The sequence below is a fragment of the Drosophila hydei genome, unplaced genomic scaffold (genome assembly GCF_003285905.1).
Source record: "Drosophila hydei strain 15085-1641.00,03,60 unplaced genomic scaffold, DhydRS2 tig00000343-arrow-arrow-pilon, whole genome shotgun sequence".
Taxonomy (NCBI): Eukaryota; Metazoa; Arthropoda; class Insecta; order Diptera; family Drosophilidae; genus Drosophila; species Drosophila hydei.
In genome coordinates, this window is record NW_022045713.1 from 843714 (window position 1) to 856369 (window position 12656).

Below are 12656 nucleotides of genomic sequence, written 5' to 3' on the forward strand. Positions count from 1 at the left end.
TGAAAAGAGTTCAGTGCGGCTTGATTTGCTACAACAATATAAATTGTTATCGTATTTTTTTTTTGTATTTTTCTTTTATTTGGCGATATGGAAAAAGTGTTTTAGTAATGCGTAAACAAATTGGATTGAAGGGGAAAGCTTAGTTGATCTATACAATATATAGAGAACTGAAATGTGTATGGAAGTTCGTATGATATAATACAAATTTCATTCGAAATTGAATTGAGTCACGTTCTTAGAGCGGAGTCTGTTTATTCCTTGATTGAAAGGGTCAATAGCTGGGCTAAGCAGTTTTTATATAAATCGGCTTAAATGCCTGAAAATATCAAGTGTATTCGGTCAAGCATTCACCCAATAATACATCTATTTTATAAAAAAACAAAAAAAAAAAATAAATATTAATAAAAAGCCTGAACATGTACTGACTGCATAATACTCGCTCATTGTTCATTGCGCAATATTCAAAACTTAAGTATTTGCCACGCCCCAATCTGTGGAGTTCTTAGGTTTATCTGTGAAAGATGTTGCAATTTGAAAATGTTCTTGCTTGAAAACTGAGCAAGATTTGCTTTTTTTAAATATATGCCACGCCCCCAATGGGCGTAGATACACAATTTGCAGTGAATGTTAGAAGTAAGCATAGACTTAAAAACGGTGGCAGTTATAGCTATTTTGCCACGCCCCCAAGGGGCGCATGTATAAAGTCTTTGGACAATCACAAAGGCAGCTCCACACTAACTCAGTTGCAAGATCATCTTACCAACTGTTTTTCTCTTGTTTGCCACGCCCCCAATGGGATTAACTATATCAACTATATATGTCAAATATATATTTGCCAAATGTGAGGCTTTCAGTCAGACGAATATGCATAATACATGTAAAGAAGAAGAAGAACATGTAAAGAACGAGCAAAAATTCATTTCGATTTTTTTACCTATGTTAAAATATATGAAAAATATTTCAAATAATTAAAGCTCACATCAACTTGGAATGTTTAATATTTGCTAAACATTAAAAGAATTGTTATAACATTTAATGTAATTCATGACAAATCGCTAAGCGAAAGCATTGGCCGCGCAATGCCGGGCAGCATACAAATGGTATGGCTTATGTACACGATACATTAAATAATATAATATGTAAGCAGTCGAGTGACCTTGCCAGATGCACTCAGGTGTGCAGCGTGCCGCACATCAAGAGGAACGAACCCCTAGCCGAAGCAGACACATAACAGAGCCACCCTAATGGCCACCCTAAAGACGCCCGCCGCGAGCCCCGAGCAGCGTTCGCCACGACTTTCGTTTGTTAACTTGGCAACTTTTGGCTGCAGAAACTGTGTTGCACATGATCAACAGGCGCTGCTGCAGATCAGCTGAGCGCCGGTCTGGTGGTTCGGGTGGCTCGAGTGGTGCGCGGGGCTGCTCGGCGGTGCTATCGCTGTGCGCAAATCGTCTATGTCACGTGGCATTACAAAGAGTCACAAGAATTTCGTTCGCACAGCAACAAGAAATAAATCAAAGAAATTCGCAAAAGCAAAAACAACTGAAAAGAAAAGCTAGAAAAATAGAAAATGAGGCACATGCCCAGGCTTCCTAGGGGTTAGCGAAGGGGCAGCTGGTTGCCGGGCGATGGATATAGTTCTTTTCAATTTGGATGCTACCCAGATTTCAAGCAGTCTGCCAGCCACACACAGGTGTAGTCGCTCCTTCTCCCCCGCCCTCTCCCACTGTGTGTGCTGTCAGCTCAAATATGTCAATTATCAGCCGGAAGATAGTTTAGGGAGAGTCAGATCTTATGCAACAACCAACAAACTTCGTAAAGCTGAATTGCAATTGCTGATCAAACATAATCTTAGCCATCGCGTGTGTATCTCCCAGGCCCTTCAGCGTGTCTTCTGTATCACAATCTGTCCATGGCTTACAGTCCAGGAAATAGTCCAGGATAGTTATGGCCAGCAAATGTTAGGTCTGGGAAGCAAGAAATGTATGCTGTAAGAAGTCTTACAGTTTTGAGTTTGATTTAAACTCAAATATTCTAATGCCAGTCAAAAATTGTGACCCTTTCGAGTACTAAAACCCATTTATACATAAGGTAAAGCAGACATATATTCGGATGGCATCAAAGACTTAGCCATTAACACATCTATAAACTAAGGCTTAGTTCAGAGTCGATCAAATATGATTTGTATACTCGCTCACACAGTGAGCAGAGTATATTCGTTTTGAGACCTGTGAATATCGCGTGAATATTTCTATATAAATAGAGGAGGAGTCGAAGCTTGGTATAACTATGAGTAAAGCAAACTGAAGCCGAAATTAACAATTCAAGCTGACGATCTTGGCTGAAGATCGATAAACGATTACCAACACTCAATAAGTGTTCAGATATTTGAGTGGAAACAGGCTTAGAGCAGTCGAGTGCAATTATCTATGACACTTATGCTTCTAGCTGAGCCAACGATGTGTCATGTAGAGCAACTAAGAGGTACAGCAAACAGGCTATGCAGAGTATCTAGTCAGTCGTGCAGGTCTAAGCACACTTTAAGATTAGGTTTCTCGGGCATCAGTTATGTAAAGCATCTATAAAGTCGGTGTAATCTGATTGATATTCCAAAAGTTTCGAGCTGAGCGCACAGTCAAATGACTCGTTGCGTAGGTAGGGTATTTGTTGGTCTCTTTCGAGCAACTTCTTGCACGTCTTAGCGAAAAATTCTTTGGCAGCAAGCACAACTACAACACACACACACGCACACACACAGACAGAGTCGTGTTGGGTGTGCTATGCAAAAATATCAACTACGTAAAATAAGTGAGCGGCAGAGCAGCGACTGCGACTGCGACTGCGACTGCGACAACGACGACGGCGACAGCTCTGACTGCCGATTGGCGCACACATTGGCAAACGAGAGCACTTTATTTTTAAATGTTTTAAAAATACAAGCATTATAGAATTTAGCGGCTTAGTCATAGCAGAAAGCGCTGCGCGATAGCCGAAAAGAACCAAAATATGCCATGCGAATTGACCAGAACTGCGATACACAGCCCCAGAGCGGGGCGAAACCGAACGGAATGGAACAGCCATAAGAAAAACTAAACACACACACACACAGTTGTTGAGGCGCTGGTGATGAGCTGGCCAAGATGACACACAAAAGATCACGAGATCATGCGAACAGAGATTCATCATGGAGCGATCTAGGCGAAAGCCAGAAGAGCTTTTCTTGTCTGTGCAACACGAATCGTATGGAATGGTGTGGAATTGAGACAAGGTGTGGAATTAAGAGATAACACAAAATATTCAAAACATGCACGAGTTCAAAGCGAACAGAGATTCTCACAGAAGCGATCTCAGTGAAAGGCAAAAGATTATTTCTTGGCTGGAAATGGAATGGAATTGAACTCAGGCGATAACTGACGATATTCAATAGATAAGGGTTGTTGACGAAACGATCAAAGTGAAAGCCAAATTGAATGGAATGGCAATGAGTCAAGTGATAACTGACGATAGTCAATAGATCACACGAAATCGATATCAGAGCGAATAGAGGTCCTCAATAAAACGAACTCAGTGAAAGCTTAAAGCACGTTTCCCTTGTGGGAATGGATGAATGGAACGAATGGGAATTGGCACAGCGTTTGGTATATATGATAAAAATGATAAGATTAATGTAGAATGGATCAAACACTCAGAGCAAAAGAAAATACTCGAAGAAAAGCTTCGAGTAAAATGTAGAAGAACTTTCCTAGTATTTGAACATGGAAATGGAACAAGATTTGAAATGAAAAATTTCATAGATCACCAGATGGAAGCAGCACAAATAAAATCAAAGCTTATTGCTATCACGATCATATCATATCGTTAGATCAGTTTGCGATCTTTGAGTCTGTCTCCTGCATCAGCATCAGGCACCTCGAAGATGATTTGTATCAGAGTAGAGAAGAGGCGAACAGAAGTATGGAAGAACAATAAAATAGTGTAGCAGTCAGTGGGATCCGTTTGATCTGATCTGATCACATAATACCTGTTGAGTAGCGTGATCAGCGTTGATCAGCCGATTGCCGATTGCCAATTGCCAATTGGCAATTGCCAATTGCATAAGGGCCTGGCGAGCTGTTTACTGTTTGTTGTACAAGTGCCAAATGATTAACACCCGCCAACAAAATGGCGGGCGGCGGCGCGCACACCAAACGTTTACGAATCGCCGCAAAGAAGACGAGCAAAAACGTTGCCAAAGCGAGAGAAATCAATCAAAAAACTAGTTCGATTTTCATGTTTTTCGTTAAATGAATACATTTTTTATTTCTTGTTCAGCTTTTGTTTTGTTTTTTTTTTTTTTTCATCTTTTTGTTTTTGTTTCAATATATAAAAATACTGTTTTAAATATATATATAATATATATATTTAGGGGCACGTATGGATATATATATATAAAGTTTTGCGAAAAAAAAACATCTCTTGTATATAAATATATAGTGTATATATGTATATTGTGTATAGATATAATAGATGTTGTAAATATACTCTATATATATAGAGAGATATTTATATATATATAACTAAATATCTATATAATTCTTTATATGCATCCGCAGTTTTTAACAATTTATTCAAATTTTGTTGTTGTTTTTCATATCACAAGAATTTTCAATTTACCAAAAAAAAAATACATGTATACAATTAGTGCATATATTTATATATATATATCTATTCTTAACAATTATGTTTGTATATATAGAAGTCTAGATCTATATATTTATCAACTATAGATGAATTACACATTTGATTAGTTCCCGTTTTGTTAACTCAATTCTGTGGGCTGGCCACGCCCACCTCTATTTTACTTCTTTTCTTAGCCATGACAACAAAATTCATATATGTGCATGTGTATGTGTGTTTGTGTTTGTGTGTTGTGTTTTTTTTTGTTTTGTTTTTAAAGCTTTCTCTTACAAACTTCTGAATTTCATTATTTTTAACTCAGTTGCAGTTGTTGTTGTAATTTTGAATACCCTTGCAGCGAGCATATAAGCTGAAGCAGTTAGCAGGCAACAGACATATATATATAGAAATTGGCATAGGAACAATTGCTTTAAAATGAAAATGTTCAAAAAATAAAAATAAATTTTTAAGTTTAAATTTAATTTAATTTTTAATTTTTTTTTTGTAATAGAAAATCTCTTAAAGGAAACAATTGTTCTTTAAATATATCGCACCAGAATATAGACATCTACATATATATGCATATATATATATTCTCATTCACTGCAAAGATATTTCAAAATATTTAAGTTTTTGTTTTCCAATAAAAAAAACTTTTTTTCATTTAAATTTAGCGTAAAATTTTTAGTTAATTAAATTTTCTGCGTGATTATATTCCATACGTTTTTGTACATAATTAAATTAGTTATTTACACAAACAAAACTAATAAAAAAACTTACTCTTAAAATATAGTAAAAAAAAAAACTTAAAAATAATTACAATAATTAATTGTTTAAATGTATGAAAAAAAAATTAACTAAACGTTAAATGTGGCTTAAAAAGAATTTGTTGCTTAATGTAAAAAAAAAAATATTTCTTTAAAATTTTAATTACAATTAAAAATATTTTGTTTTCTTCTTGATATATGACAATTGCTTAGGCATATGTGTGGGGTGGGTGTGGGTGGTTGGGTCAGGTTTTGATATGTTTTTTTTTTATTATTTTGTTGGCTTTTGGAAGTAATTAATTAATTATATTTGAATTAAAATTAACAATTAAAACAGGCAAAAAAAAGGATTTTTTTCTTTTGTTTTTAGACTTTTTGTTAATCTGTAACTTACAAGGCCCAGGAAGAGGCCCTAGGCCACGCCCCCAAACGCTTGCTAAGGTGGGTGGTTCGATTGCTGCTGTGGATGGCAGCAACTGTTGCTGCCGCTTAGGCCAGCAGTGTGATGGGCGCCGCCCTGCTGCTGTTGGTGGGCGTGGCTGTTGCGCCGCCCGCCGCAGCCGAGTTAAGACGTGCCAGCGCCTCCTGATCAAGCCACCGCTGCATCTGCTGTTGCTGCTGCTGCTGCTGCATTAGATTGTCGTTGTAGACGGCGGCATGCACCTGCAAATTGAGGCTGTAGCCGTGCGTGGAGGAGGAGCTGGCGCTGGGGCTGTCGCTGTATGTGGAGGAGCTGCTCTCGTAGCCGGACACGGGCGAGCCTTTGGGACAGCAGAAGCCGATGGGCGATAGCGCCGGCGCCGAGAAGGGGCTGAGCACGTTAATTGTGGGCGTGGCGGGCTTGCTGCCGCCACAATTGCTGCTGTTGCTGCTGCTGCTGCAGCTGGTGCTGCCTTGAAAGTGCTGCTGCTGCTGCTGTTGCTGTGCCTGCTGCTGCTGCTGAGGACTCCCGGCGTGAAACGGCGGCAGCGTTGCTGCAGCGGCTGCATAGGGCATCAGCAGCGACGGCGGCGGCGGTGACTGAAAGCAACTGTTGCTGCTGCTGCCGCCGGCAAACGGATGATTGCTCCAGATGATCGGCTCCCGCTGCTTGGGCGCGACTCGCTTCTTCTTCTTGCTGCTGGCGCTGCTGCTGCCATTGAGCGTGGCATGCTCCTCATCATCGGCATCCGCATCGCACTCGTCTTCAACGCGCAGCTCAAGCTGTTCCTGATCCTGGTCATGCTCCTGCTCCTGCTCCTGTTCTCGTTCCCGTTCCCGTTCCCGTTCTTGCTCCTGTGCTGCACTCTCGTCCAGCAAATAGGGCTTGAACAGCTTCACCTGCTTGGCGGGCAGCTTGTGCTCAGCAACAGTTGCTGCTGCCGCCTCAGCCTCAGTCTCGGCCTCAGCCTCCGCCTCCACATCGATGTCCACATCGTCGTCCGCCTCATTGTCGCTGGGCTCGCATTTGATGGCCTCCAGTTTGCTCAGCTTATCCGCCGGGCTGCTGTTGCTGCAGCTGCTCTCGCCTTGCCACAGCGTTTGTGCCGCGCGCTTGCGACAACCCAGGGGCAATGATTGCTGCTGCTGCTGTTGCTGTTCTAGCTGCAACTGTTGCTGTTGTTCGCGCTGGCGTCGCGCTGCGCTGCTTAGCGACAGATCCATTGGCGCGGGCAGTGGCAAATAATAGGCATAGGCAAGCGGCTGTTGCTGCTGTGTTGCATGTTGCTGCGGTGCGGGCTGAGGAATGTGCTGACTGTTGTCGTTGTTGTTGTTATTGTTGTTGTTGTTGTTGTTGTTGCTGCTGTTGCTGGTTATTGGCACGGCATTTGGCACTTGTTGCTGCTGCATGGTTGAGCAATATGGCAACGTTGTGGCGCTGCTGCAACTGTTGCTGCTGTTGCTGCTGCTGCTGTTATTGTGGCAATTGTTGCTGCTGCTGCTGCTGTTGTTGTTGTTGGCAAAGGCTGCTACCACAGCTGCAATTTTGGCGGCCGACAACGTATAGCTGCTGCCGCTGTTGCTGCCACTGGCGCTGGCAACTATTGCTGTTGTGCCATTGCTGTGGGGCAGCAGAGGTGGTGGCGGCGGCGGCGGTGCCAGCGGTGGAGCGGCTGCTGCTGCCGCTGCCGCTGCTGCAGCTGCGGCCGCCAATTGATGAGGATGCGGATGAGTGTGGGGCGCGGCAAAGCTGTTCGTCAGCATCTGATGGGCATGCGCGGCAGCAACAGCTGCTGCCACGGAGGCGGCCGCTGCCGCCTGATGGTGATGATGATGGTGATGATGGTGGGCGGCCAATGCATGCGGCAGCTGATGGAACTGATGCGGCTTCATTGTAACTGTTGGCGGCGCCAACGGTTGCGGCGGCGGCAACTGTTGCTGCTGCTGATGCTGATGCAGATGCTGCTGCTGTTGCTGCTGCAATTGCTGCTGATGCTGCTGCAACTGTTGCTGCTGCTGCTGCTGCTGATGGTGGTGCTGCTGCTGCTGTTGATGCTGATGCTGATTGTTGGCCACCGACGAGCGCAAATTGGGCTCGCATTGCAGCCACTTTTGTATCTGGCGTCGATGGATGTTGTACTTGCGCGCTGTGGCACGCTGATTGCCCTTGCAGTCGTTGTCTTTGCGGTACGACTCGAGCACCTGCAGCTTGAATTGCGGCGTGAAGATGCGACGTGAGCCCATTTTGGGGCTGCAGGCGCTGCTGTTGGTGCTGCTGTTGCTGTGGCTGTTGCCGTTGCCATTGCTGTGGCGCTCTGCAACTGTTGTCGAGTCCTTGACAGGTAGCTTATGTTGCTCCTGTTGATTAAAGCTCAATGCGGCGGCTGCTGCCATGGCTGCGGCTGCTGCTGCGGCGGCGGCAATGCTGCTGGGGCTGCTGCTGCTGCTGCTGTTGTTGTTGTTGTTGTTGTTGTGGCTGTTGTTGCTGTTGTTATTATTGTTTATCGAACTCTGTTCGCTGTTATCCATTTTAGTTGCTCTGGCAATATTTGCTTTGTGGTTTGTAAAACGTTTTGTATATCAAAAATAGTATTTACAATATAACGTAGATATATATATTTATGTTCATAAATATATACAGTTTTTAATGTGCTTTAAAAGTTGGTGGCGTTGTTGTTGTAGCTGTTGCTACTTGCTGGCGACGCTGGCGACGCTTGCGCTTTCATAACTCGCGATCTGGCAGCGCTGGCACTGGAAACAAGTGAGCGCAACAACAAAAACACGTTAACGTTGTCGTCTTGGAAAAACAACGAGAAACAAAAAGTTGTTGCTTTTTATTTGATATTTGGTTTTTGGTTGTTTTTTTTTTTTGTTTTTTGTATTTTGTTTTTTTTTTTTGTATTTGTTTCTATTTAATTTTTTTTTTGTATTGGTTGTTGCTTGAATTACTTGTAATTTGCTTGTGGACTGTTGTAAATGTTAGATGAAAGAACACATGAGCACAACACAAAAAAAATATAGTATATATATGTACATATGTGAAATTTGTAGCTTGAATTCATTTGCACACAGAAAAACACACAGAGAAAAATATCGTTGCTCTTGTTTGGCAACGCGACGCGATCCGCAACCGCACGGCAAGGAATCCAAAACACAATTGTTCTGCCCGCTGCGCTCTACGTTCTAGACTGGCTAGCCCGTCGTTGTCGGCGCTGCTGCTGCTGCTGCTGGCGCTGCCGCTCACACACACTCACACACACACACACACATGCAAGTGTGCGCGCGAGAACGAAACGAAACGAATCGAACTGAAATGAACGAATGAACGCAGCAATAGCACAGCGCAGAGCTCACGCGCGCGCCTCTCAGTCTGAGAGTATGAGTGCAGTCGACGTTTTGTCTGCCTGTGTGCGTTAGTGTGTGTGTGCTCTTGCGTGTGTGTGTGTGCCTGCGTATCTGTGTGCTGTTCTAATAGCTCATCAGCCGCAGTCGCAGCGCCGACAGCGCAGCAAGTGTGCGTGCATCTGTGTGTGAGTGTGAACGAGTCAGACACTTGGCGGGCCCAAGAGTCGCCGCCGCCGCCGCCGCCGTCAGACCAAACCAGTTGTTGTTATTGCTATTGTTGTTGTTGTTGCTCTTGATGTTGCTGTTGTTGCTTTTGCAGCCAAGCCAGCAGCAACAGCGCTGAGCATTGCAGACAAACTGACGACAATCGTCGGCGAGGTGTCTGCGCTCCTGTATTATGCATGCATGTGTGTGCGTGCATTCGCCTATGGGTGTGTGTATGTGTGTGTATAAGTGAATATGTTGAATGACTGTGTGTGTATGTGTGTGAGAATACTTCTTGTTGTGCTCATGATGGAATAACATACAAACATACGTATGTGTATATATATACGTATGTGTATATATATATATATATATATAAATATATATATATTAATATAAATATAAATATATTATTCCATCATGGTTGTGCTTGTTGCGACCGCGGCGCTTTTGTGTGGCTGGTGTAGAGTTGATTTTCTGCTCCGACCGACGACCGACAACCGACGCGTTGGACGCATCGGACAGAAGGGGACGGACATGAACGACGATTGCTGGCCCTGCCCCCGGGCACAGCCCAGCCGCCTGCCTTACCACAGGCTGACTAACTGACAAGCGCTGTGTGGTGTGCTGGCCACTCAAACTGTGCAAAGTGGGGCAAAAGCAATTGTTACGGATCGTCGTTAATAAAAATATTTAATATATGACATGATCAATTGCAATGTTCTTGTATAGAGAAACTTACGCTTACTGAAAGATTGTTTGTGCTAAAATATTAAACATTTCATTTCATAAATTATCATATACATTTATGTTTTTACAACCTGCAATCGTATGAAAATTGTTGTGTTTCAATGTATGCATAATTTGTTTTTTTTTTTCATGCCCACATATATAAAATTTTGATTTATGTTTTCGTTAAACAAACGCTTTGGCCCACTGTGCAGTGTGTGGCTGTGCGCCAAAGGAATAGCAGCTCCGACAGCGACGACTGCAAACCACGTTGCGGCGGCTGCAGCCAACTTGCGCTACAAGTCGTGGCTGCCAGACATTCTGGCACTAGGGCTCGGCCCGGCCGACATGTTTAGTGCTTTTGCTTTTGCTCTGTCGCCTCGACGCAGCGTCAAATCGTCACATGAACTTGTTGAGCGCTGCCCGTCGTACGATTTGAGTATGCGTGTGTGTGTATGTGTGTGATTGGAGAAGAGGGGGTTGAGTGCACGCCGTGCCGTTGCCTCTCTGACTCTCGCTCTCTTTGCTTATGCTCTGTGCATGCACCTATATGTCTATGTGTATGTGCGTGTGCGTGTGCGTGTGCGTGTGTTACGTACACAATCGAGAATCAACTGTTGAATGTGTAATGCACTGGTGTGCTGCTGGCTCACGATGGAATAACATGTTATTCCATTATGAGAGCGATGCATTTTTTTTATTTATTTTTTTTTGTTGCTGCTGCTTGTGTGTATGCATGCTTGCATGTGTGTGTGTGTGTGTGTGTATGTTTTGTGGTTGCTGTTTATATGCATATACACAAATACAAAGTTTGTGTGTGTGTGTGTGTGGTGGTTTTTGGCTGTGGGTGCATTAGTCGTCTCCGTTGCTATCGCTTGGCGATGCTGCCGTGGCCGCCACCTGACTAAGCTTAAAGACAAAAGGGTATAGAACGCAGCGTGGCATAAGTACAACAAATCCAATTGCACTAAAATAACAACGACAGCCATTGCAAAAAAAGCATAGAACACAACAGCAGCAGCAGCAGCAACAACAACAATAACAACAGTAGCAGGGACAGTGGGCCGCACTTGTTGCAAATGACAAACGAAATTCGCTGTCCGAACGCGCAGAGACAAAAATCTGCCCTGTTGCTTTTGCTGCCGATGTCGCTGTCTCTGTCGCTGTCGCTGCCGCAGCCTCTGCTTCTGCTACTGCCGCGATGATCGTCGTCAACTGGAATTCATGAATGAAACACATATGCATGTATTTGTGTGACTTTGCTGGCGTTATTGTTGTTGTTGTTGTCACTGTGACGACTGCGTGTGTATGCAAATTCATAAATAAAAAATGTGTTTTCTGTCTATGGCTAGTTGTTGTTGTCGTTGTCGCTGTTGTTGCTGTTGCTCTTGTAGCCAGCATCATTTGCGCGTGCGATATTGAAGAGCAGTTAAAGCGCGGGCCCAAGGGGCTAAAACGAGGCATAAACGAAAGAGTCGAAAGACTCACGCAACATGATTAGCGGTGCTCGTCCAAAGGCAGCACCAACAACAACAGCAAAAGTCGATAAAAAGCATTGACTCACCTAGTCAAAGCAACAGGCGACGCTCGCTCGCTCGCTCGCTCGCTCGTTCGCTTGCTGATGATGGCCGATGATAGATCGCTGCTACTCAGCAATGCGCACGCCTAGGCGCGCGAGGGGGACGGGGCGAGTGAGAGGGAGAGAGAGGCGTCCAGGCAGGAGAGGACACTGGACACTGGACACAACGCGCATAGATTCCCACGTCGTTGCCTTTGCCTGGTTCTTGTTGCTCTTGTTGTTGCTGTTATTCTTCTTCTTCTTCATCTTCTTCATCTACTTTTTGTACTTTTTGTTGTTGGCATCCCAACACGCCCCAAAAAAGTACGACGCGTTGTCTGGCAACGTTGAGCACTCCCTCAGCCCCCCTCCTCACTTCTGCCCCTCTCGTCCACCCCTTTACCCATACTAATGCGACGCCGACGCCTGCACATGAAAATGTTTTTGAATTGCATTTCCAAGTAACAAACAACAACAACAGCAACATCATGCGCCCAAGGAATAACAAAAAGCAAAAACAGAAAGAAAAAAAGTTGAAAAAGAACGAAAACTTAAAAAAACAACAACAACAGCAACTCACAGGCAGCGTTGCATGCGTGTGTGTGTGTGTCTGTGTGTGTGTGTGCGTGTTTAAAATAAAATCAAAAGAATTCCACTTTTGTGGCCCCGTCGGCTTCTAAATCGATTTATCAAAAAGAAGAAAACAAAAAAAAAACAAAAAAAAAAGAAAAAAAAACACATTCAAGTAAAAAGCGGAAAAGACGCAGGCAAAGAGATAAAAATTGAATATAAAAAGGTAAAGGTAACGTAAAAATCGAAAACCTATACACACAATAGATGCACACACACACACACACACACACACACACACACACACACACACACACACTCATGCAGACAGAGACAGACACATGAATTGATTAAAAAGTAGATGGAAAAAAAAAAACAAAACAAAACAAAAAATCATTTGGTCAACG

The 12656-nt window shown here is 43.5% G+C and overlaps 1 protein-coding gene across 1 annotated transcript; it reads right to left on the reverse strand.

Annotated features, from left to right (window-relative positions):
• Nucleotides 1-5756: 5756 nt before the first annotated feature.
• On the reverse strand, nt 5757-8284 carry LOC111602857 (alpha-protein kinase 1). Its single transcript, XM_023320173.2, has one exon. The coding sequence runs from the start codon at nt 8235-8237 to the stop codon at nt 5913-5915; it is 2325 nt and encodes a 774-aa protein (XP_023175941.2). The 5' UTR covers nt 8238-8284; the 3' UTR covers nt 5757-5912.
• Between the last annotated feature and the right edge of the window lie 4372 nt (nt 8285-12656).